Below are 23,671 nucleotides of genomic sequence, written 5' to 3'. Positions count from 1 at the left end.
ACGGGGCAAAGCAACCAAACCAAACTCCCGCCGCAACCTTCACCTCTCACAGTGTTACTCCCCTTTCTCTCTTCCCCCAACACCTTGCTTCTTTCATCTCTCTCTCTCTATCTCTCTCCGCTCTCAGCTCCTTGATCCCAGTGTTTCTCATTCTCATTTGCTGGTTAGATCCAGATCTCAGTTTCTTAAAATCTTACCTCAGCGCTGAGCACTTCATACTTCATTGAATCTACTTCTTTAGTTGCCCGGTATCTCCAAGGCCATGGAGATGCAGACTGAAAGTTCACCCTCCATTAGGGTGGCTCTTGAAGGCTGCGTACGCGACCCAGGGATTGATTTCGATTTGTCCTTCTGTAGCTAACCTTGCTGACTGACTCCTAGGGACATGGATGTCTACACGATATCTATGCGTCAGTTGGAAAAGCCGCCGAGCTCAAAGGATGGGACGGCGTTGACCTCGTTATCATTGGCGGCGACTTCCAGGTAGTTCTCCTCCTTTTCCCATTTGTCCTGTCCCTGTTGTCCTAACCCCAACCCCAGGCTGTCCGGAATTCGAACGACCTGGCCTGCATGTCTGTACCCAAGAAGTACAGGGAATTGGGCGATTTCCACGAATACTACAGTGGGAAGCGGACAGCACCTTACTTGACCATTTTCATTGGCGGTAATCACGAAGCTGGCAATCATTTATTCGAACTCTACTACGGAGGCTGGGTCGCACCCAACATTTACTACCTCGGCGCTGCCAATGTGATCCGTTGTGGCCCTCTACGGATCGCAGGCATGTCTGGTATCTGGAAGGGTTACGATTACAGAAAGCCTCATTTTGAAAGACTTCCTTACAATCGTGACGATATCCAAAGTATTTACCACGTCAGAGAGTTGGACGTTCGCAAACTCCTGCAGATTCGCACGCAAGTTGATCTAGGCTTGTCGCATGATTGGCCCAAGCAAGTTGAGCGCTGCGGGGACTACGTGACTCTTTTTAGACAAAAGAAAGGCTTCCGCGAGGACTCTGAAAATGGCAGACTGGGTAATATGGCTGCAAAGCATGTCCTTGACCGTCTGCGGCCTGCATACTGGTTCTCCGCTCACTTGCATGTCCGATTCGCGGCCCTGATTCAACACGGTGAGTATGTAGTTCCTGAGCACCCAGCCGCCAGAAGGCAAGCCGCCGCCGCTTCGAACGATATCAACCAGCCTCCAAAATCCCCGCATCCGTTTGGGTTGGACGGCGCTGTGTTCGCATCTCTGTTGGTCGGTGATGATGACCCGTTGAAGGGGAATTCGCCTGCGGCTGGTACTGCACTCCCTGGCCTTCCCAGCAAATCGGCCCCTGCTTCCCAGGATACGAGCAGAACTGGAAGTACACAGAACCTCCAATCGCGATCTGAAGCCGACCGGATTACCCATGCACTGCCCGAAACTGAGGTCTCTGCTGACCAAGATATGGGAAGCCTGCAGAGTAAGCTGCAAGCATGGCACAATTTCCATGCTGTCGCCGCTAAAAAAGAAGCCGCTGAGAATTCTCGCTTCTTGCTGGAACAGGCAGAAAATCGAGGGGTGCCTCCCCCTGAGGTCACGCACAACCTGACATGGCGCAAGGTCGAGACGTATGACGACGGATCTAGCCGGAAAATCACGGGCATTGAGAGAGATGGCGACCTCGACTGTCAGGCTAATAAAAAGCAGAAGATTGAGCATGCACCCAAGATTGTGAAAAACAGTGATGAGATAGATCTGGATCTGGACAGCGATACAGATGAGGATCGATCTAGCAAGGTCCCGTCTCATACGGAAGTTCCTACCAACGATGGGTCTCATTCAATCACTCCCGCCATGAATGTGCCCGAAAGTAGCACTGGCAACACCCAGACAGCTATGCCAACCAGCGGAAGCGAGGTCTCTGATGACCTTCGCAACCAACTTCCTGCTAGTTTCGCGCGCCCTCAGCCTGACCCTTACCCTGTCAATGGGCCTTTACCCGAGGCTATCTCGAACACAATGACAAGATTCCTTGCGTTAGACAAATGTCTTCCGAACCGTGACTTCCTCCAACTAGTGGAGTACACTGCTATTTCGGATCAGGGAGAAACCTCACTTGAACGCCCCTATCGCCTTAATTACGATAAAGAGTGGCTAGCAATCACGCGTGCGTTCGCCAGCGACCTCCACCTCGGAGATCCGGGTGCTAAGCCATCTTCGGATAAGGGTGACGCGGTCTACAAGGCCCAGATAATCGAAGAAGAGAAGTGGGTTGAGGAGAACATTGTGAAGCCTGGAAAGTTGCTTGTGCCGGAGAACTTCAGCCAAACCGCCCCCATCTACGACCCCTCCGTGCCTATCATGACTGAGGAAATGCCGACGGAATATACGAATCCTCAGACCGCTCAATTCTGTGAGTTGATCGGAATCGAAAACAAATTCGACATGAGTGAGGCAGAACGCCAGGCCCGCATGGCCCAGGGTCCCCGGCCTGCTGACCCCAGAGGTGGGAGCATGGGCCGCCCCCCTCGTCGTGGTGGATTTGGCTCTGGACGCGGACGCGGAGGTCGCGGGCGTGGCAACCGTCGCTAATCGTAAGTCTCGTGGGCTCTACCTTACGGTTGTTCAACCCGAACACCGGATCCTAGCGCATTTCAACATAGCGCCCAGGTTGAGGGAAGATCAAGGAGCGAAGTGCTGGCCACTTACCCTGTTGATCATTACCTTGACGGGGGCCTGACATGCTCTAATGCCGTTTCTTTTCTATTTACTGCAAAATGAAAACCTGATGATTTCTTGTGCCCAGCTACGTTTCTCTTTTCTCATAAATGGTGATGTCAACATCTGCGCATTCCATTCATGTCACGAAAAACTGCTACATAAGGCACACTTTTCTTTTTTCATTCATGACTTGAACCCAACGTTATCATTGAATTTCTCGCAACATTGACGCATTAATGAACTAGCCCTTGATCCCAAAGGCTTCACCGCAGACCTCGGACCAAGCGCTTCAATGTACTCAAACTCAAAACACCAAAAAAAAAGGGGAAATGTACACTATTTTTAACTTAATTCACTATGTCCCATGATCCCACACTCCCCACCCAACTATTCAATCTCCTCAATCCTAGGCCGTGTAGCTTCACTCCTATCAGACGAAGGATTGATACGTAACCCAGCAATCCGATCCCCCAGCTCCAATCGCGGCTCGTCCTCATCCCGAGCCCCAATGCCCCAAAGCAGGGACTTCTCAAGCCATGCTTCCAAGCTCTCAATCAAGACCCGGATATGTCCACGAACAATACTATCCGCTTCGCGACTCTCCACGAACTTCAGCGAGGATAACATGTGCGGAATATTCCCGACAGTTGCCGGTCCCCCACTACTCGCGTCACCGAATCTACTGCCCATCGATGTGTTATCTGATAGTGAGAAGCCGAATCCCAGAGCTTGGCTTCCGCGTGTCTCGCGAACGGTATCCATTGCCTTGAGGATATCGAGGAGGAGGATAACACTCGCGCGTCGGAGGATGGCGGATTCGAGCTCTGGTTCGAGTGTGAGCGTCGCCAGGGCGAGCTCAACGGCCGAGGAAATAACCGATGGGCCGAGTCCGGAGATATTTGTTTGAATGGCACTGGCGAGAATGGATAATGCCGATGCTCGAACTCTTAGATCCTCGGGCTCTTCGTCCGATGCTGCGCCCGCTGCCCAGGCAGAGATGATGTTGGCGGCTTGTTCAGGAGATTCCAGTTCCGGGGCGTCAGGGTCGTCGGATTCTTCTTCGATCAGTTCTTGGATCTTGGATGTGGTGGGGCCGGTGGATATGCTCCAGCCTGGCGGCATGGAAGGCTCCTTGTTTTGGCGGGCTTCGCGCTCTTGCTTCCGCTTTTCTTTTTCGAGGTGCTGTTTGCGCGCTTTTTGGGCTTGGGGTTTCTGCGCGCGGCGGCCGGCGACGCTGATCATGCCTTCGCTGAGGATTTTGCTGGTTTCGCCGGTGAGGGCGGAGCCGAGGTCTTGGACGGTGCGGAGGAGGGATTCGCCGATTTTGAGGCGCTGGTCTAGACTGTTGGTTTCGGTTTTGTCGATGTACCGGTCAACTAAGGTTTTGATGACGGTGCGTGGGTGTCGTGATGCGAGGGTGCCGATGAGTTTGATGGCGTTGAGGTAGATGAATTCATCGTTGCTGTTGGTCTCTGAGGGGTCTGTGATGATAGAGAGGAGGAGGGTTAGGGTGGAAGGTATGTCGAGTACGGGAGATGCTTTGGTGATCAGGCCGGAAAGTAAGGAGAATCCCTCGGCTTGGACTGGTGGGAGGTCTGAGTTGAGGTTTGCTAATGCCCGGCGATGGGTCTCGAAGTCTGCAACTTCGGAGGATGGCTTGTCGGTGGTTTGTCCCTCTGGGGCTGCAATGTGGATTTCGACGAGCATTGATGCCGTGGTCGCTGGCTTGGAGAGTTCAGATGGGAGATAGGGAATCAGCTCGTCGACCTTCGACTTGATGGCCTCGAGAACTGGTAGAGTCTCTTGTGACGTGCTGAATTCGGGAGACGCAAGAACGGTGGACAGCAGACTGAACACAGCAGGCAGCGATTCAGCTGAGTCTGTCTCAGCTGCAGCTTCTTCCTTTCCGGCATCTTCTGGCTCAACAATGTTGGCCAGTGATGAAAGGGATACTTTCCCAGATCGTCCTCCCATGGTTCTCTTGCTTCGCACATAGGCTCGGTTCAGCTCGCCATCAATGATTTGCTTGATAAGTTCAAGAACTCTTAGAGGACGACGCGAAAGCGCATCTTTGAAGTTGTCGAGTAGCGTTTCTGCCACTTTAGCGCTGACCAGCTTCTGGATCATGTCGTTGAAACTATCATCTTCTTGAGACAGCCGCAACCTGTTTACCGAGTGCTCGCCCGCGGAAGGCTTCACGAGCCACCGTTCACTCACATAGAGGAATATGTCTGCTGTCCGTTCTTCGCTACTAGGGTCCGCACCCAATAGGTTGACAAATAGTTTGGTGCGAGATTGTAATATGTCAACGAGTCGTACAATGTTACGATTTGGTTCAGCCGTGCTGCGCTTTTGCAACGACACTCCGCTCCTCGTGTCAGAGCCATAAGTCCAAGTAGACCCGCCATCCCAGAGTAAGTTGTCGACGAGTTTCTGTAACGGTTGCACTCCGATTGATATCCCAAAATATGTCTGCAATATGATCAAGGTTTTCTCGTGTAAAGCTCTGTGTTGATGCTCCAATGAATAGCAAGCCAGGCCCCAAAGCGGGAGAAGAACCGGATGGACCACCCGTTTCACGAGACCTGGGTTTGGAGGTTGAAGGACTAAACTCCGCAACCTCTCGACTGCTAACACTATCACCGGTCCTGGGACCTGGATCTTTTCAAGTGAGCCATGTTCAATCTCACGAGAAAGAGCCAGCCATTGTTTCACGGATGCATCGAGGCCCGCGGTAAGCGCCTTGAAGATAGGCTCTAGAAATATGGAGTACCCTATCGTCCCAGGAGCACCATAGGCTCTCTTACCAAGAATACCGTTGCCGATAACGTACGCTGCGGTCTTCCTTAGGTCTGGGTCATCGCCGTCAATCAATGCCAATAGCTGCGGAGCGATGGTAGAAAAGTATTTGACCGGGTCCATTCCTTCTGGGACTGAAGATAACAGGCGAGATGTTTGCATAATTCCTTGCACTGTGAAAATCGGGCCGTTGGATGCTTGTGTCTGAGCTTCCGCTCCCAGTGAAGGTGCAAACTGGGAGGCCAGGAAAACCATGGTTTGCACTACGCCTCCTGGGCGTAGAGGAATCCGCGATAGGTGGCCGGAGACTAACGACTTGAACCATGGAGCAGGATCCGCCTGCAGAAAGCTAGACAAGGTCGATAGCAGTGTGGGGCTTGGAGTTCTGCAGCGAGTCAGTGGGTATACAAATATCATATGCTTGTCATGTCATACCCTTCAATCAGCTGGACTAGATCCTGGCGATAGGCATTCTCTTTATCATGGGATATGCTCGTTGAGTTATAAGCCAAGTCTGAAACTGCGCTGATCATATCACTAAGAATCCGACCACGGATGGCATCCTGTATGCTTGGCCGTACATCGAATATGATACTCGAGAGAACCATCCATATTTTATCCAGTAGAAACTCATCTTCGGGCTTTTCCTGCGCCTGGTGCTGTTGCTGAGCAATCACTCCTGTGGGCAAAGCTGAGAACACCCTGTGGTGCAGAGGTACCCCAAGTCCCCGTGAGAGTGAGGGATATATACCCTCTAAGGAAATCAAGTCCACTAGGGCAAGTAGTAGGCGACGTCGCTTCGCATCTTCCAGTGCAGCATCTTCTGTGTCTTGGCCACCCTGGCTGGCCGGGTCGCCATCATTAATGGGAGTAACGAACGCGGTATGAATGAGACTTAGTAGGCCCAAGGCTTTGCTAATAACATCTCTTCGAACAGATCCAGTACCCGTATCGTCATCACTTAGTGTCTCACCCAGAATCTCCAAAAGAGACTTCACGTGCGACTTGTGGGTTTGGACGTTGTCTGAGGTGTAAGTTAGCCTTCATGCCCATACGGCTATTTGTTGAAGTTCGCATGCCTCGTTGAAGGACAGGGTCGAGGAAAACGCTCACGGCATGAAATGCCTCCCTTACTCGTATTGATTCACTCATTTTAGACTTTATGAATGATCAAGAGCTCCCATTTCACCAAATATACACATCTACATTGCTACGATTCTTCCCTGAAAGCAAGAGAATGGCTTGGAAATGATTACTTAAGCGCTCTGGAAGGCGGGAGTTTTAGCACGTGATACGACCACTAGTGCTCTTTCGGCTTAGGTGCAACGGAGGGGAGCAGCGTTGGGTGCTTGCCAAATGCCAACGTCTTTGGCAGCAGGTGAGAGACCAGTCTTATCAGATACTACTCCGTAGTTGAGATACTGCTTGGATTGTCTAGCTTGGGCGGTAATTTGCAATTACATAGATTTTGCTTCGCACCTAGCTCGTTATCGTATGGATCGCCTGTTTGGGACGCCACGAACACAAGTATACCTCGTCGGTTGTCCAGAGAGAGCGATCGTTCGCTGCTTCAGATGGGATTCATTGGACTATGTAGTTGCTAATATCCAATGGGATTGGTTTGTGAGCATTACCACAGTGTAATTCTACAAGTTCTGGATGCTGTTTTGCATGCTAAAGACAGAAACTATATAACACTATTCCTCTCTCATGGTCGTGAAGTTATCCTTCCCATTCACCTATCAGAAAGAGTGATTTCAGTTCCTGCAGGCTCCAGTCTAGCAAATCTGGAGCGGGACCGTCAATGCAAGTCTGGACATTTTGCTCCATTGCCCGGGTATCCGAAATTGGAGGGTCACTGTTAGAGAATATATTCGAGAAACCAGACAACAACTGAAACTTGAGGGCAGGTTCAAATTCTCGGGAAACTTGATAGGCACCCTCATCGAAGCGTTGTAATTTTGTTTCGGTATGGTATCCACGTCAGGCATATCCCGATCGTCCGCAAAATGCTTCTGCCACTCCAACGGCCCTGGGGCTGAGCATACAAATAGTTCTCTTTGCTCGCGACAGCGTCGATATAGATCTGTCACCGAAGAGCCCATCGCCTCTGGAAGATATTTCTGTGGTTTCTCACCGAATATTGTGATAGCATTCAACCTGACACGTATCAATGATAATTGTGGCAGATGTTGCTCGGAAATCGCTAGATACTGTAAGTCGACCGGTATGTATCTGATCGCAGATTCTCGTTGTTGGATACCTGTTGGTTGTGTCGCCCGCGCCGATAAGATTCCGTTTTGGGACAGAGAGAAGAGAGACTTGGGGATAAGCTTCTTTCGAGTGAGGCAGTAAAACTTGCTGTCCTCCGGAACCAACACGGGTGCTCGTTCTGGGCGCGGTGAGTGAATAGCCAACGGCAAGATCCATTGAGTCACTGCAGGCATCCCGTCATGGTGGACTCCTCTAGTCATTCTGACATTTATACTGTATGTGATCGAGATTGCTTCGGGCGTCATGTCCTGCCGTCCAATACTCGGGGGAAGTAGCAGATGTTCTTCACGAACCTGCCTGTGGTGACAAGAATGCTGACATATCTGATGCGGTATCCCACAAGGCACCACAAACTCATATGGAATCTCGTATTGTACTCCAGCCTGCAATAATGAGCCGGATTGTACTAGATGTTTAACGTCGAGCGGGTGGTCTATATGAAGGAAAGTCTGGCAGGCTGTAGACGGTGGAAGTGGTACGGCGTTTTCGGTCCTGTCGATATGAATATTGACCTTGCCTGGTGCGCAATAAGCGAGGCTGTATGCTACTAGGGATTATAGACTATTTACCTTCAAGAGAGATGCTCAGCCGATGTGGTGAGATGTCTTTTCGTGGGGTGACGAGAACCGTTCCCTGAATCCTGTCTCCAACATTGAATTCGGCAGAGGGGTCGTCCAGTTGAAACTGTACATCCAAGTATAATTTTTCGAAGAGCATTGTCGTATAACTCTAACAGTCTGGCGTCAGGAATGCTCGAAGTAAGCTTTTGAGAGAAACAGAGAAACCCATGGAGTTCTTGATGCCTTTTGAGTGAATTATATACTTCGGCTGCGAGTTCTCGTTCCGTCGGCGTGGTGTCACTGGGCCGACGACCGGTATGACTGGAAGTGAGCGAGAAAATTAAGGGAAACAGCACCCCCATGTTGTTCCTGCTGCTTTATGTCGACAATTCATCTCTGTGCGTCTATAATCTCATTTTGTCTTGTTTCTGATCCCAGTAGGCTGCATACATCCCATGTCACTGCAAAGGAGAAGGTTACCGAAACCTCCACGGACACCCCCTCGGCATGTGGTCACTTTGCCGAGGATGAATAAGAGAGGCAACCTTCGCCTTGCCTCCTCGGCGAAGGTTCAGACTGCCGGCCCCCTCGATGCGTTCACGCCATTCCAACGAGCTGAAATAGATTACTTCCCCGATGCCTGTCTCCAAAGGTCACCCGAAACCCGAAAAGAAAAAGTCCATAGCGTGTGTTATCTTCCCGAGCGCCTCCATAGTCCGTTTCGCATCAGCGCACTAACTTGATCCTTTCTTTAAGCTGCCATCGATGCCACGCCCATAAAGTCAAGTGTTCTGGTGAACAACCTTGCTCTAGATGCCGGCGGGCTGGATGTGGGGATGAGTGCAAATATGCTTCGCGGGATCGCAAGCTCAAAGTTCAAGAGAGGTATGACTACTCACAGTCTCAGCCGTTCACTCTTCTAAGCCATGCAGTTACCTGGACGAACTCTTGTCACAAAACTCTCAATTGAAAGAACAACTACGTGCTCTCAGTACACCTCAAAGTTCACCCGCTAGTGTTGCTGAGGGCTCAGTGCCTCAAGAGTCTTACCCTCCGGTGCAAAATCCTCTTTTAGGAGACCGGGCTTGGTTCTATCCATACGACCCTTCTGCTCCTCCTATCTACATGGGCGATGCGGCATGCACAGCATTCGCAACGCGTTTGCGCCAATTTCTTACGGGAAATCCCAACACGGCTCATGTTGCTCGAACCCAGTATACACCGGAGTCTTCTTTGCTCCAAGGCGCGGCCGAATGGCCTGGCCTTGCACAGTCCCGTCTACTAGTTCGTATTGCTTTCAACCAGTTAAGTCGTGTCTACCATCTGTTTCTACGCAAATCGACACTTGAGCAGCTTGAGTCCGTCTATCGTACTCCAACACTACGCGATGATCCGTCCATCATGTGCAAGTTCTTCGCCCTTTTCGCCTTGGGCGAAGTCTATTCTTCTCGGGCCAATCCTTCGCCAACATGTCGAGTACCAGGTACAAAGTACTATGTACGAGCAATGAGTCTAATCCCAATTTTGCCGGAGAGGCCGGGGATGATCCATGTGGAAAGCCTGCTCCTGTTGGTAAGTCTTCTTGCCCCCCTCCACCGTATTCAGGCGGTGCTAACGTATACGTTAGTCATTATATTCGTACTTCCTAAACAGACGCCACTCGGCTTATATGTTGATCGGGAGCGCTATGCGTTTGGGCCTGATCCTAGGATTGAACCACAATATTCCTGAGCGGCAATGTCCTAACCCCGTAGAACGTCAACATCGAGTTCGGCTTTGGTGGGCTATATATATCTTCGACCGCATGTATACGTCGAAAATCGGCTTTCCTTTACAAATACGCGATGAAGATATCCTTGTCGACATGCCAACTGACGTTCTCAGCCCTGCCGCCGAGGAACAGTTCTCAGATACTGCTTACTTAGTGGCCAGTATTCGCTTGTCGCAAATTATTGGTCAGACGATTGATAAGATCTACTGCCGCAAACAGCATGCGGAATCATTCTTACAGCGAGAGCAGCAGCTGTTGCTTGCTCTACAAGAGTGGCTTAAATCGCTCCCAGGGCATATCAAGCTACGACCTGATGACAGTGCTCCACCGAAGCATATTGTGTCTCTGCATTTACAGTTCAACCAGGTCAGTCGTGTTCTACCATTGGGGGTTTCACTGTCTTAACAGTATGTAGTGCGTTATATTAGCCACTCGACCCATTCTTCTTCATGCTCTTTTACAACACAGGCACCGCGAGGATAGTGAGGGCCTTCCCCAGCCAGTGATCACATTAAGTGAAGCTTGTATACACGCCGCACGACACTCGCATACACTCATTATAGAGGAATGGGTTAATGGGTCACTACCGATGTACGGCTATTTCTACGCTCAGTACCTTTTTTCATCTTGCATTGCCCTGGTAATTTCAGGGCTTCTGCCGTCAATCGGAAACCCCGCCGACCTTGAGTCCCTCGAGACTGCCACCGAGATCCTGCATAGGATGAGTGATCACGGTAATCTTGCTGCTGCCGAGTTTTACGAAAATCTTAAGCGTGTCAAGCAAGCCTTGCCAACCAATCCTGGAAGCCTCAATGATGATAATGACAGTTGCAGCCATACACGCAAACAGTCCTTGGGCCCTGTTTCGGTAGCAGTTGGGGAACACGGCATGGATCCTCATTCCGTTGGTACGCTACCTGCTACGGGATATACAACAGAGATGGCGTTCCTGGAACCGACAATGCAGGATTTCCTCGGCAGGTCAGAGAACGAAATGGATTTTATCCATCCCTATGATCTTTCAATTGACGACTCTGCTGCCCTTGCTTCTTGGCCCGCTACCTTGTGGACTTCGTGATTGTCTAAGTGGCTCCGGTCATCAAGCAATTGTATGAGCATTCCAGCATGGTGCACCATACTTGAAATGTAACAGAGCACACCCTATACGTCTGCTGAATATGGCAATCTTGGGGAACATGATCTATGACAAGCTGTAATTCTTCCTCGCTACATCTGGGTCTCAGTAATGACACATTCCGATTATTGAGTCCAAACGGAGGCAAGGCCCGGTAGATCCAGAGCCATGGGCAGACCTGAAGTTGACTACTGAATGACAGCTACATCTCGCGATATCGAGTCACGGGTCTGATTTTTATACTGGAGTGTCAGCAAGCATTTACTGGAGTTTTCGGAAACTCTGACTTGACGTATGGCTTTCCCTGAATCCTGAAAGCGGAGGAACACAAAATTCGCCTTTTCAAATCACTTCACACACCACAAGGATAGATAAAATCATTAGATATTGGGTATAGGTGATGGTTTTTCATCCATTCTATTCGGAATGCAGTGTATGCAAGTAGCCTAAATAATTTTACATGAAAATAAAAGGACAGGGTACTTAGAAAAACCAACGTGCGCCAGATCTGCAAGCCAATAGTGTATGGAAATGGTGAAGCCTGGACGACATGTCGAGCCCGGGTCCACCTGGTATCATTAAAGTTAGTCGTCGTCAATCAGGATAGCCCCACCAATTCCTTCGTCTAAGACAATGGGGTTGTCTCCATCACCATCTGCAATGGACATGGCAGCTACGCGCTTGGCCGGATTGTCACCGTTGGTGAGCCCGGCTTCATCTGCGTCGCGCTTCCGCTTGCCTATTCCGTTAGTCGGCTCGGCAACAACAGGCGACGGCGCCTTTGGCTTTCGAGGAATATCAGGAACAGACTCCAAGGAGACTGCTTTGGAGTCTTGTGTGGGAGGCTGAGAGGCTTCAGAAGCAAGTACAACGAGTTCGAGGTTGACGCGTGGTTCGTCGTCCTCTTCGTCGATGACTGTAACAAAACTCTCACTCTTAACACCTAGATCTACCAATTTCTTGGGGAGATTGTCCTCCAGATCAGGGTCATAGATGGTTCCCAGTTCGCTAGTGATGGAAAACTCTTCGCCATATCCCAACTGCTCCCGCAGAATGTCTTGGACCAGATCATTCAGAGTAGCACGTTGAGGGTCGATCTTGAGCCTGCAATGGGCAACGGAACACACCGGGCAGTTGGGATTTGGAGGCTGAAGGGAATCCGAGTTGATTGCACGAGCACCTGAGCGTTCGAGGAAAACCATTTTGGCCTGATCGTACTCCCCTCTTAGCACTTTGTAGGCCTGCAGGACACACAGACCAGCTGTCATGGCGTTCGTAGTTGCGATAGCCGGAATGATATTTCCAGCCATTTGTTTCGTGTCGAACTTGGACTTCGGGTCAATCTTGAAGATCTTCGCCCGCAAATTGGCTGTGGCTGTCACAAAATCCAACGTGTCGACGTCGTCCTTGTCGAAGACCAATATGGGCTTCACATCGCTCTTTGTGGTCTCCTGCAAGGTCTTGAGCCGTTTACTCAACCGATCCAAACTGTCCTTGAAAACGACAAAGTCTTCGGCAAGAGACCAAACTTTCTGGTCGTTACATGAAATCACGGCTTCAATATTTGACGACTCTTCCTGCAGTTTATCGAAGTCCAGGGGTTCTGGAGGATCTCGCGTCTTCCACATGTCCTCCATTCCGCGCAACCGATCTATGTCTTCCTTGAACACTTTTTCGAATACTTTCTGTGCAAATTCGTTGGAGCCCATGGACTGGCGAATCTCCTTGAGGGCCTGTGCCTCTTTGCGCAGATTCTCGATCTCTTCCGCTATTGAGAGTTAGCGAGTTGTCACCTCGATTGGAATCCCATCTTACAGTTTTCAGCGTCTTCCGAGTGATCAAAGTCATTTGAATCGTCCTCACTGATTCCGAAAAGCTCACTTTAATATGTTAGCCGTCGCCCCGCTTGCTCACACCCGGGAAACCTACGGTAAAAGGTAACTCTTGGCCCAAACAATGCAGTGGATTGGCTGACTCGGAGTGCTGCGGATGGTGCAGACAGGGAAGGACTTGGGGACTTCTTTCGAGTTACAGTCGTAGCACTCCGTCACGCCCTGGCAGTCGTCAGCGGTCGCGCCTGGTTGGGAGAACCTGGAGTTATTGACACGGGCGCGCACCTTCTTGATAACCTGAACCTGGCCATTGAATCCCGTTGTTCCACTCTCGACTAGTGGTACGTTGGCAGCTAGACACATTCTGTTGACATGACGGCGAGCATCGAGGTTATCCAGGGCGTTGAATACCACATCAAATGTCGCAAACCAGTCAACGTTGAACTGGCTGTCTTTGATGTTCGCATGGTACGCTTCAAGTTTCGCATTGGGCTGGAACTTGTGGGCCACCTCCTTCGCAACCTATATATAGCGTCAACAACCGTCAGAAATGATTCGGAGGAAAAGAGCTGGGCCGCGGGACGTGGGCAGTATAACGTTCGGAGGAAATCGACGCACCAATGCCTTGGACTTCTTAATATGTTCAAAGCGGAAAAGAAATTGGCGATTCAAGTTGCTGAGATCGATAGTGTCGAGATCGATAATGTGAATTTCGCCGAAGCCGGAGAGGAGGAGGTTCTTTAACAGCTCGCAGCCGATGCCACCGGCACCCACGAGAAGCACACGCGACTAAATTTAAGCAAGCAAGCCCGTTAGCAGATGTATGCGCCTCTTGAGTTCGCGGGAAAGAGAGAAGTCTTAAGAAAGAATAAGCGTGGGGGGAAGCTGAGGCACCTCTTTGATTCGTCTGGCTAGAGTCCCGAGCGAGCGCTTAAGATAAGTCTCCCGCGTCATGGTTGCGGCGCGGAGGACGACGGTAGATCGAAACGAAGACTGTCGGGCTCAGAGTGGGAGAAAAGGCATCGCCGAATAAATGGTCCGCTTGCGAGGCTGGAATTGAAGGGAGGGAGGTAGGAGTGAGGAAAAGAGAGGCTGAAGTGAAAGTAGGCAGAAGCTGCGGCGGAGAGGAAGGCCGGAAGCAGTTGGTGAAGTCAGGAAGAATGAAGTGACGGCAACAATCCCGAGCCCACTTCCACCACCGCTCCGGCTTGGTGTCCCCCCCCTCTACCCCATCACCGGGAGCTTCCTGGGTGAGGTGATGCCGGACAACGAAATGGGTGTTTGACTGCCATCTGGCAAGGCGGCCATCCTCAAGCCGTCCGTCCCATTGTTCCCCGGCCCAGAAGGTGATCGTCCAGTGCTGGTGGCGGTCCGCGATCCGATCGCAGTTCCCTGTTTGTCGCACCGACACGAGGCCATCCGCCTATCAACCCGCCATTCGTCCCCGGCTGGGCTCTGGATGCTTCGGCCAAAGGCTGCTGTCTGGTACTTTGGAATTTGCTTCCTCGATTCAGTTGAGCCTAGCAAACCTGCGGGATCCAGAACGCGACTGACTGATGCACCTCTCCGGTCAGCATGTGAGAGCTCACATTCCTACTCTTACTCCTCAACAATGGTTGGATGACTCGTGCATGATACAAGGCTAGTAGGGGGATATTGTGCAGTAGCTCAATGCCCAGGGCAAAATAATGAGGATGTCCATGCTACTCTGCATGTTCTGGATCTTCCGTGGCGGAGCCCACAAGGTGGACGACATCTTGATGGATGACGGTCATTTAGAGGAGGGTCTTCCATTCTTACTTATGGCCAGTAGGCTGGCCGATCGACGGTTTTCCGAGGAAACGCAATCGAGAAGTAATGGCCATTGTCCACCGCGGGGAAGTAAGAGCAGCAACGAACCATTTTTCTCTTGAGTCTCTAGATATGTTACCCAATAGCCAGACATTCCGGGTGTCAACTAAGCTAAGGCAGCTGTTTCATCGAAGCGGGAAGCAGTGGGTTATGTATCAATCCCTCTGAATGATAGAACTTGCAGGAACTAAAAATTTAGAGCACTAGAGAAGTATTTAATCTGGACGAAGAGAAAGAGCGGGAAAAAGCAGAGACCATGGATAAACTTGATACGCTGTTTCCGCCAAAGAGATTCCTATACTCCGTAGCTGTAGGCGCATGAGACGCCGGCGGCAGCAGGACGGCCCTTCCATATCCGTGTTGGAGAAGGCCCCGCTTTTCTGGCGTTATTCTTCCTTTTTGCTAGTGCATGAGAGTGCAAATGGAGAGCACCGTGAGAATATGATGTTCATTGAACTCCAGCAACCACTTCATGAGGCACACCAAGTGCAGATCGATGTCAGTGGTAATTTAGCTCTCTATCAGACATCCCATGACGGGCAATGTGATTGGCAGGGAGAGGGGTGGTCCGAAACATGAATGGCGTGCCGGGGACTATCCAGGTTCTAAAGATGCCTACTAACGGCAACAAGCTATGGTTCATGGATCCCGATAGGCTGTCGAAGCGGGACGTGTGTACCCAACATGAATCCTTTCAGAGGATGGATCATGTTCCTGCCAAGTATGTGGCATGGAAGCCTCACTCGAATGAGATAGCCAGCGGCAGGTTAAGAATGACAGCATCAACTGCAGCTCTGGTGAGCGGAGAAGGTCGGAAAATCGTATTATCGAATGCCTGAAGTCTTGGAGGCATCTACTCGGTATACTTCCCGAGATAGCGATAGTTAAGTGGCAGCGATAGTCAATAGTTAGTACCCTTGCTTACATAACCTCACTTATCGTCCCAAAAATTGAAAAAAAGTTCCCGATAAAAGGTTTCCATTCGATATCAGGTTAAGAAACACAGGTCACCCCCCTTGGCTTGGATCAATTGATCAGGAACCGGCTCCCAGATTGGTCTTGGAAAACCCTCGCATAGATAATTGGTAGAAAGCAATCAAATTTCCGCGCGCCCGCCTGTCAAATCCGCCTGGGATCGTCTGGAAGCCTGCCTTTGGCCCGATCGCCCTTTCTGGCAGCAGTTTTGGGCCAACGACAAACGGTTCGCTGTTGGTGCCTGTCGGTCGTGGAGAACCCCCTGTTTTCCAGAGCGTTCCTCCCTCGCACGTTTTCGTCTGCTTCGTTCTTTGTTCCCCGCCGACGTGGGCTTGCGGTGCCACCGTTTTCTTTCTCCTCTCCTCCACTTCGCTCTAGACTCCTGACAGCTGGCCCAGCACAAAAGAATTTGGGCACGAACAGTCCCCGAGGCACAATGTCGGACGATGAGGTAGATCCTGAGCTGATTGCTCTTCTGCGCAAAACCCTGGGTCTGGGAGGGTCGTCAGATCCCCGGATGGCGGAGACCAAGGTGCTGGAAAATGCGCAATTCGCTTTTGACAATGCGATCGACGTAGCATTGAACCCCTCTAAGACAAAGGAAGCCGCAGAGACGATATGGCGCATGATGCAGAAGAAGGCGTATTCGACGCAGACCTGGTCGGAACACGAACTACACCCCAAAGCGAAAGACGAGAGCACCGTCGACTTCATTTTCACAATGGACCTCCTCAACTTCAGTTTCTGGTCAGAGCTTCCTAGCGAGAAGCGCTTCGCTATTGAGTATCGAGGAAGGACGTGGACCGGATACTGGAGCTTGGTGGCCGCATTGCAAAGGGCCCTGGACGAAGGTAGGTCTATCAATTCTCGAGGAAGAGCGACAAGCTAACCATTGCAGATATTCCGATTACCACTCCAGAGTTCTGGACAAAGGAAGACGAATGTACCGAGGAGCTCCTCAAGCACGTGTTTCGCTCCGCCACTGAGGAGGAGATCCCTTTGCTCAAGGAACGGCATCAGTGTCTGCAAGAAGCAGGACGGGTTCTTTGCAGGGTGAGGAATCTTGGTCTATCTCGCAGACCATGTCGGAGGCTAATGCAATACCTGTTTAGGAGTATGAGGGAAGCTTTTTGAACTGCATTTACAACTCCAACTACTCTGCGGCTTCACTCGTCAATTTGCTGGCGGAGAGCTTCTCCTGTTTCCGGGATGAAACGACTTTTCACGGACGGAGAGTACGTATTTACAAGCGGGCCCAGATCTTGGTTGCAGACCTATGGGCTTGCTTCAACGGCGAAGGGTACGGCGAGTTTCACGATATTGATAAGATTACAATGTTTGCAGGTAGGTCTTGCCTCTTCCTAATTCAGCTTTGCCATGCATCGTTTCGCTAACAATCCCCAGACTACCGCATCCCTCAGATGCTCCACCAGCTTGGCTGCCTGATGTACTCCCCGCCATTGGAGAGTCACATACGCCAACTGAAACCAATCCCCAGCGGCTCTAACTGGGAAATCGAGCTGCGGGCCACTAGTATCTGGTGTGTCGAGTTGATTAGACGGGAAATCGAACGTCGACATCCCGAGACCAGGGTGCACCCGACGGTTCAAGGCAACAAAACCACCAAGAGGTCAGGCTCAGCGACGCCATACGAAGAAGAACACCAGCAGAAATGCTCGACGCAGAAACGCGTCAAGAAAGAGAGCGTCCAAGAACCCTCTGGGATGGGTGTGAACGCCATCCTGATAGATTTCTTCCTCTACGACACGATGAAAGAATTAGAGAAGGACGGACAGGAATCCATCCCGCATCATCGGACAAGAAGTATCTGGTATTAGATTTGCATCAGAGCATATATCCCGTTTGTTTTCGTCCCGGTTGTTAAAAACTATACCCTCCTTTTACTCGGTCACGCATGATTTGTTCCGCATAAGGGTTACTGTTTGGGTGGGTGATGGGTATAGACTTGCATACATACATTCATATTAATAGCATAGCATTGCATCTTCGCGCTTTCTACATCGTCCCGGGATGCTCTACACGGCTTGTTCTTTACTTCATACTTAATTGTCTTACCTCCCGTCTCATAGTCGAACATGCTTTGGCATGGTCTTTTCTCACTTCCTGGGTATCATATTGAATTATCCTACAGTATCAGGTTTTGCCTTCAGGCAGCCTGCGCAGTTCTCTCAACCTGCTCAATACGCGCCAACATCTCCACCTTCCACTCCACATAATCCTCGCGTCGGTCCTCACTCAACCAATCCACACGATCCTGCATCATGGTTCCCAGTCCAGGAAGAAGACCACGTCGGGAAGACTTTCCAACCACCAAAGACCCACGACCAGAAACCGCCACTCTGCCTGTCCCACCAGGACCTCCATGCTCCCCCTCCGCATCCTGATCAGCCAAATCTCCCTCATCACCATCCAACTCCCCCGCGAGCGGGATATTCTCAAACCATTCTTTCCCGTGCGCCCAATTCTGCTCCATGACCAGGGCAATCCACTGATCTACGTCCTCTCGGTGTCGTCTTTCAGTCGAAGGAAGTCCAAGGCTAACCAGCGCGGTTTGACGCATTTCCGAGAAGGTCTTCTTGTCCATTTTCTTTGTCTCTGCTTCTGAGGTGTCGTCGGACGGTTGGCGTCGTCGGGCCAGAACAAGGAAATATACCGCAACAATCAAGGCATTGATAATTTCCTTGAAGTCCTCGTCTTTTTCCTTGTCTTTGACTGTGAGCACAGGCTCTAGGAACTCCATCATCTCCTCGTCGATTTCCTCGTCGTGTTTGGCCGTCGTTTCGGAAATCAGGTATAATATGGTAGATACACCGGCGAATATATGCGGAGGGAGGGTTCTCGAGATCGGTGGTCGAGACCAGGTGCTCATGCGCGGTGCTGGCGTCGAAAGCGTCTTGCAGACTGTTCGGATAGAGGTCATGACCCAACCGGGTGCGTCGGGGATGATGGTAGAGCCGGAGATGCCATTTTGGCGGAGCTTGGTGATTTTCTGCGGTCTGGGTGATGGTGAGGGTTTGTCGGTGTCGTGAGTGAGGGATCTCTTGAGGGGGGTGGATTTCGTAGGCGTGTTGTTTTGTAATTCTCGCGGAGTTGCGGTGGCTTTCGAAGGGGTTTTCGAAGGGGTCTTTTGTGTTGATGTTTGGGTTCCCTTTCTCGGTGTTGATGGTGCAGTTCCCGTTCGAGATGGTGTGCCTGGGGCTGAGGCAGTCCCTGCGCGTGATGCGCCTGTAAGACTGGTCGATAGAGATCGGTCAAGGAAAGCGTATAGCTTTTTGTAGGCTCGTGGGGGACAGGGTGGGTGGCCGAGGAGAGGAGGTAGTTTGAGGGCGCGGGTCAACCTATGATGGAGCAGGAAACTGTTAGTATGGCCATTTTGCTGGACTCCGCCAAGCTGGGGATGAACATACCTTTTGCAGGCGATTTCAGCGCACGCATACGGACGAGCGATCTCTTCTTCGGGCTTAAGACTGGAAGAAAAGCTGCGCGATTGCGCAACAAGCGAGATGGCGAGGCTGAGAAGCTCGGGTGGAAGATCCTGCGCATGAGTCGGCAGCAGCGTGCCCAGCGCCTGCTCGACAGGCCTGTTATTCATGATCTCTGATGTTCTGGGCGCGTGGTGAGCAAGGGTTGTGATGCGGTTGCAGCTATTCGTAGACGGTCCTCGGCACGAAATTGGGACTTTCTGGTTGCGGGATCAGAGAATGGACGTATCGTCAAGCGTGATAAGAGGACATATAAACAGGAATTAACCCCCAGCGTATCTGCGGAAGTAAACACTGGATGCGGTCCTACTTGCTGGTCGAGTATCACCGCCGTCATGTGATCTGCAGATAAATGCGCGCTCCGCAGCCGACTCGCGATGATCGCCGCAGGTCCGATAGCAGCTTTTGTACGCAGTACCAATCTCACTTTTCTTACAACCACGCTTTGCTCTCCTCCATTCTCCAGGAGACTTCGCACACTATGTCTGTCACAGTGAGTATCCCACCCCCTACACGGCCTCCAAGGTGACCCTGTTAACTAACCACCCCCCACTACAGCTCCATACCACCCACGGAGACCTCAAGGTCGAGGTCTTCTGCGAAGCAGTACCCAAAACAGCCGAAGTACGTTCCTCTCTTCCCCTCAACAAATAATACCCCTGCCCCCTCTCTACACACCCCCTCCTCCGCGAAAACTAACCCCACCCCCACTCACCAGAACTTCATCGCCCTCTGCGCCAGCGGCGCATACAACAACACCCCATTCCACCGCCTAATCCCGGGCTTCATGATCCAAGGCGGCGACATCTCCCTCGGGCCCGCCTCCTCCTCCTCCTTCTCCTCCAACAGCACAAAACCCATCCTCCCCTTCGAAGACATCCCCAAAGGCGGCACCTCCATCCATCACCCCGGCGCGCTAAACCAAGAAATCCACCTCCCAGCCCTGAAGCACAACACGCGGGGTATCCTATCGATGGCCTCCCGACCCGTGAAGGATCGGACCGCGCCGGGAGCGCAAGGCGCAACAGGGGCCACGATCAACGGGAGTCAGTTCTTCGTGACGTTTGCGGCGGCGCCGCATTTGGATGGTGCGAGTACGGTGTTTGGGAAGGTGTTGAATTTGACGGCGCAGGATGAGGGCGGGGATGTGTTGAGTCGGTTGGAGAAGGCGAAGGCGAAGGTCGATAAGAAGGGGAGGGTGGTGCAGCCGAAGGAGGGGGAGGAGAAGGAGGGCGAGTTTGAGGCGTTGATGATTAGGAGGGTTACCATACATGCGAATCCGTTTGCGAAGTGAGGGTCAGAGCAGTATATCTGAGGGTTGATGTGAAAGAGGCATGGCCCTCCCTAGTGCGACAGAGAAGACATCTCCTCGAGGAAGTGTGAGGGCTGGATTCATAATGGGCGACTATACGTGTGCGTTAAGCGGACTAGCTGAGGTTGTCACTTTCGCAATGATGCCGCAAACTGACCCAACCAGCGTCGCTCAACACCTGGTCATCCGGCAATTCGTCAATCGATGGACGAGGTGAGAGCTGCTTGGGGGTACCGAGCTGCCAACGGTGTCACCCAAGAATTGGAGCAAGATTCCTACTACTAATGACACTAAATTCATGGTATAAAGGAAGATATCATCTATAATGGTTCATATATTATCCCTTCTAGAAGAATATATCATCATCACTGCCAGGAACTTTTCCGCACCCCAAATTGGGAAACCAATTATAAGCAACCCACAACCACACCGTATGACATGACCACCTGCACCGGATATCTAGAAGCAAAAGAGAAAAAGAAAACGATTATGGTTGGCCAAAACATCATCGCAATGCATATACGAAGGGCCAAGAGAAGTTCATGCACATCGTAAAAGAGACAGGGTCGTCAATCGAAGAAGAACAAGGTCTATGGGGTATATAGCTCATGCCTTCTGCTCGGCCTTCTCATCCTCCTCGTATCCCTCAACCTTCATGTCCTTGAGACCGAGCTCCTCTTCCTCCTCGTCAGTGCGGGTGTACTCCTCCGTCTTGATCTGGGGGTCGACGGCAGGAGCACACAGGTCCTGGACGTAGCTGTTTGCCATGGGATCCTCAAGCGTGATGACGAACTTCATCTCGCCGCTGATGGCAGCGTCGAGACGCTTGAAGAAGCGCTCCCACTTCTCCTTGTCGGAGGAGGCCATACTGTCTCCTCCAGCGCCGGTGGTGTCATCGACGTCGAAGATCTGGCCGTGCAGCTGGTCGCGGATCTCGGTCAGAAGACCCTCGACAGTGGTGAAACGTCCGCCCAGGGTACCAGGCTGCACGGTAACCTCAAGCTCCTCACTGTACAGAGCGCAGGTGTCGGACTTGAGAATATCACGGGAAAGATCGACCTCGTTCTCGACGCTGAGGGTGATCCGCTTGCCCTTCTCGGGAACCTCACCACCAGTCTTGACCTCGCTGGTGCGGTATCCACAGTGCTCACAAGCGGTGGCCCAGACGAAGACCTCCTTGAAGTAGGGGATATCGACCTTCTTCATGTTGACGAAGCAATCCTTGTTGCAGCCAGGGCACTCGGCGGGGAGACTGTAGACCTTTCCGGAGATGATTTCGTCGTCTTCTGGTTCGGGGACACCCTCGTTCTGCACAGCATTGGGGTCACCGGCGATACCAAGCTCTTCGTTCTGCTCGTGGGTACGAGGGTAGTCACGGCGCTTGTACTTGTTGCCGGAATCCTGGGTGGTGGGCGCGATCCAGGAGTTACCGGTGGGGTCGTCGAGGGAGATGGTGAAAGGGTATCCGTCACGGTCCATAATCTTCTGGAGCTTATCGATGATGGGCACAAGAGCATCGTGAAGTTCGGGAGCCTGTTCCTTGCGCAGAGGTTGCTCGCTGGAGAGCGACTCGTAGATCGTCTGGATGATACCCTCAACGGTAGTCAGCTGGCCGGCGCCCTTGGGCATCTCGATACCCAGAGTTTCGATCTTGAAGATCGAGGTGTCACTGCGGATCACCTGGCGCTGCATGTCGGTCTCATTCTCGACTTCGAGGGTGTACTTGGCTCCCTTCTCTTGGATCTGACCGGCAGACTTGATGGAGTTGTTCTTGAAATGGCAGTGCTCGCATTCGAACGACTCGAGGATAATGTCACGGAAGAAGGGCACACGGAGGAGCAAGAGTCTGGTAACGCCCTAGACGCGTGTCAGTCTCGCTATTGGACTTGTTCAGCTGTTGCGATCATTCTACAAACGTACATTGTCGTGGCAGTTCATGCACATGCTCTCCACCTGCATAACACCGGTATCCTCATTGCGCTCCACTAGATCACCGGGCTTCTGGAATTGCGACTCGGGCTGAGTCGTGTTGTCGCCTTCTGTAGACATTTTGGGTAATGAGTTTAGGAGAACTGATGTGGAGTCTAGTAAGAAAGAGGCCGTGACACCCTAAAAGATACAAAATTATAAGAAACGAGGGCGAGGGGAAAATTTAGCCAGCCAGCGCGGGAATGTTCCTTTACTTTCTTCTCCACTATCGCCGTGGCGGGGCAATTTTTTCTTGGAGGGGCTCCGTGGCATTAGTCAGCTCCGGGGGTTGGGCGGCGCAAGTACGGCAAGAATAGAAGGATATGAAAGTTGCGACCTTATCCTTGGAGTCCCATGCTTAATAATTGCTTGAATTATGGCTGTCTATAGATACATCCGATTACTCAGATATCCAGCTCGAGAAGCATCACACACAAAGTACTCATCCCAGAAATATCATCGCCCGAAATCCCTCAAGCGCATGAGGCCAGGCATGCTCCGCTGTCCGACCTATTGATGTAGTTAGCTATGTCAGCGTGTGAGGAACTGGTTCACTTATAAGGAAAAAAAAAGGCCGTCCCCCCAGAAGGGAACGGCAGTCCACCGACTGACACCACCCTCGACTGTTCTACTATTGTAATCCAGGATACACAATCACCTTGCCATAGATATAGGCCCCCGAGCCTCATTGCAACGTCACTCTTGTTGTCAGCAGAGCACCCTCTCTTCGTTGCTACCACAGCCCGATCCTGAAAGAAACAACATCCAGAGCAATCGCCGCATGAGGAACGACAGAAAAACGAAGCAGACAAGCCTAGGCTTTGATCCCCTGTGAAGAGGTCCCGCATCGGGCTCCTTGTACGAAACTCAAAAGCGAGCGGATACAAAGGGATGGTAATCTCGATCAGTAGCTGGTTCGATCCTGGGTATTGCGACGGAGAGGAGAGGGACTCGTCTTGCTTCAAATGCAGCGACTGCCGATTGT

General features: G+C 51.5%; 10 protein-coding genes across 10 annotated transcripts; 4 read left to right on the top strand and 6 right to left on the bottom strand.

Annotated features, from left to right (window-relative positions):
• The first annotated feature begins 59 nt into the window (after window positions 1-59).
• Window positions 60-3,059, top strand: BO80DRAFT_406338 (RNA lariat debranching enzyme). The gene is made up of 3 exons (XM_025717753.1): window positions 60-316; window positions 382-483; window positions 541-3,059. Exons 1-3 carry the CDS (start codon window positions 263-265, stop codon window positions 2,575-2,577), a joined length of 2,193 nt encoding a protein of 730 aa, XP_025575622.1. The 5' UTR covers window positions 60-262; the 3' UTR covers window positions 2,578-3,059.
• Window positions 2,930-6,694, bottom strand: BO80DRAFT_501897 (RTP1/Tango6 family protein). Its single transcript, XM_025724301.1, has 3 exons — window positions 6,585-6,694; window positions 5,941-6,529; window positions 2,930-5,890 (listed from the first exon to the last, which is right to left on the bottom strand). The coding sequence occupies exons 1-3, from the start codon at window positions 6,655-6,657 to the stop codon at window positions 3,094-3,096; spliced, it is 3,459 nt and encodes a 1,152-aa protein (XP_025575621.1). The 5' UTR covers window positions 6,658-6,694; the 3' UTR covers window positions 2,930-3,093.
• Window positions 6,695-7,159: 465 nt separating this feature from the next.
• BO80DRAFT_64458 (uncharacterized protein) lies at window positions 7,160-8,017 on the bottom strand. Its single transcript, XM_025724669.1, has one exon. It carries the CDS (start codon window positions 7,977-7,979, stop codon window positions 7,284-7,286), a length of 696 nt encoding a protein of 231 aa, XP_025575620.1. The 5' UTR covers window positions 7,980-8,017; the 3' UTR covers window positions 7,160-7,283.
• A 105-nt stretch (window positions 8,018-8,122) lies between these two features.
• On the bottom strand, window positions 8,123-8,761 carry BO80DRAFT_64456 (uncharacterized protein). Its single transcript, XM_025724668.1, has 2 exons — window positions 8,349-8,761; window positions 8,123-8,271 (listed from the first exon to the last, which is right to left on the bottom strand). The coding sequence occupies exon 1, from the start codon at window positions 8,699-8,701 to the stop codon at window positions 8,351-8,353; it is 351 nt and encodes a 116-aa protein (XP_025575619.1). The 5' UTR covers window positions 8,702-8,761; the 3' UTR covers window positions 8,123-8,271; window positions 8,349-8,350.
• A 132-nt stretch (window positions 8,762-8,893) lies between these two features.
• On the top strand, window positions 8,894-11,615 carry BO80DRAFT_64441 (transcription factor). The gene is made up of 5 exons (XM_025724667.1): window positions 8,894-9,025; window positions 9,096-9,224; window positions 9,272-9,911; window positions 9,967-10,476; window positions 10,526-11,615. The coding sequence occupies exons 1-5, from the start codon at window positions 8,976-8,978 to the stop codon at window positions 11,186-11,188; spliced, it is 1,992 nt and encodes a 663-aa protein (XP_025575618.1). The 5' UTR covers window positions 8,894-8,975; the 3' UTR covers window positions 11,189-11,615.
• Window positions 11,616-11,640: 25 nt separating this feature from the next.
• Window positions 11,641-14,502, bottom strand: BO80DRAFT_406331 (E1 ubiquitin-activating protein ubaB). Its single transcript, XM_025717752.1, has 6 exons — window positions 13,972-14,502; window positions 13,696-13,866; window positions 13,363-13,599; window positions 13,175-13,299; window positions 13,061-13,125; window positions 11,641-13,013 (listed from the first exon to the last, which is right to left on the bottom strand). Exons 1-6 carry the CDS (start codon window positions 14,029-14,031, stop codon window positions 11,830-11,832), a joined length of 1,842 nt encoding a protein of 613 aa, XP_025575617.1. The 5' UTR covers window positions 14,032-14,502; the 3' UTR covers window positions 11,641-11,829.
• A 1,424-nt stretch (window positions 14,503-15,926) lies between these two features.
• BO80DRAFT_406329 (queuosine 5'-phosphate N-glycosylase/hydrolase) lies at window positions 15,927-17,947 on the top strand. The gene is made up of 4 exons (XM_025717751.1): window positions 15,927-16,754; window positions 16,802-16,956; window positions 17,016-17,247; window positions 17,308-17,947. The coding sequence occupies exons 1-4, from the start codon at window positions 16,340-16,342 to the stop codon at window positions 17,739-17,741; spliced, it is 1,236 nt and encodes a 411-aa protein (XP_025575616.1). The 5' UTR covers window positions 15,927-16,339; the 3' UTR covers window positions 17,742-17,947.
• A 79-nt stretch (window positions 17,948-18,026) lies between these two features.
• BO80DRAFT_501894 (uncharacterized protein) lies at window positions 18,027-19,674 on the bottom strand. The gene is made up of 2 exons (XM_025724300.1): window positions 19,332-19,674; window positions 18,027-19,262 (listed from the first exon to the last, which is right to left on the bottom strand). Exons 1-2 carry the CDS (start codon window positions 19,514-19,516, stop codon window positions 18,071-18,073), a joined length of 1,377 nt encoding a protein of 458 aa, XP_025575615.1. The 5' UTR covers window positions 19,517-19,674; the 3' UTR covers window positions 18,027-18,070.
• A 129-nt stretch (window positions 19,675-19,803) lies between these two features.
• Window positions 19,804-21,063, top strand: cyp5 (putative peptidyl-prolyl cis-trans isomerase). Its single transcript, XM_025717750.1, has 3 exons — window positions 19,804-19,899; window positions 19,965-20,030; window positions 20,125-21,063. Exons 1-3 carry the CDS (start codon window positions 19,888-19,890, stop codon window positions 20,698-20,700), a joined length of 654 nt encoding a protein of 217 aa, XP_025575614.1. The 5' UTR covers window positions 19,804-19,887; the 3' UTR covers window positions 20,701-21,063.
• On the bottom strand, window positions 21,036-22,890 carry zpr1 (zinc finger-containing protein ZPR1). The gene is made up of 2 exons (XM_025716838.1): window positions 22,639-22,890; window positions 21,036-22,575 (listed from the first exon to the last, which is right to left on the bottom strand). The coding sequence occupies exons 1-2, from the start codon at window positions 22,765-22,767 to the stop codon at window positions 21,325-21,327; spliced, it is 1,380 nt and encodes a 459-aa protein (XP_025575613.1). The 5' UTR covers window positions 22,768-22,890; the 3' UTR covers window positions 21,036-21,324.
• Between the last annotated feature and the right edge of the window lie 781 nt (window positions 22,891-23,671).

Source organism: Aspergillus ibericus (genome assembly GCF_003184845.1).
Source record: "Aspergillus ibericus CBS 121593 unplaced genomic scaffold BO80scaffold_18, whole genome shotgun sequence".
Lineage (NCBI taxonomy): Eukaryota > Fungi > Ascomycota > Eurotiomycetes > Eurotiales > Aspergillaceae > Aspergillus > Aspergillus ibericus.
The sequence above is the reverse complement of the archived record's forward strand: the minus strand, read 5'-3'. Positions and strand labels throughout refer to the sequence as shown.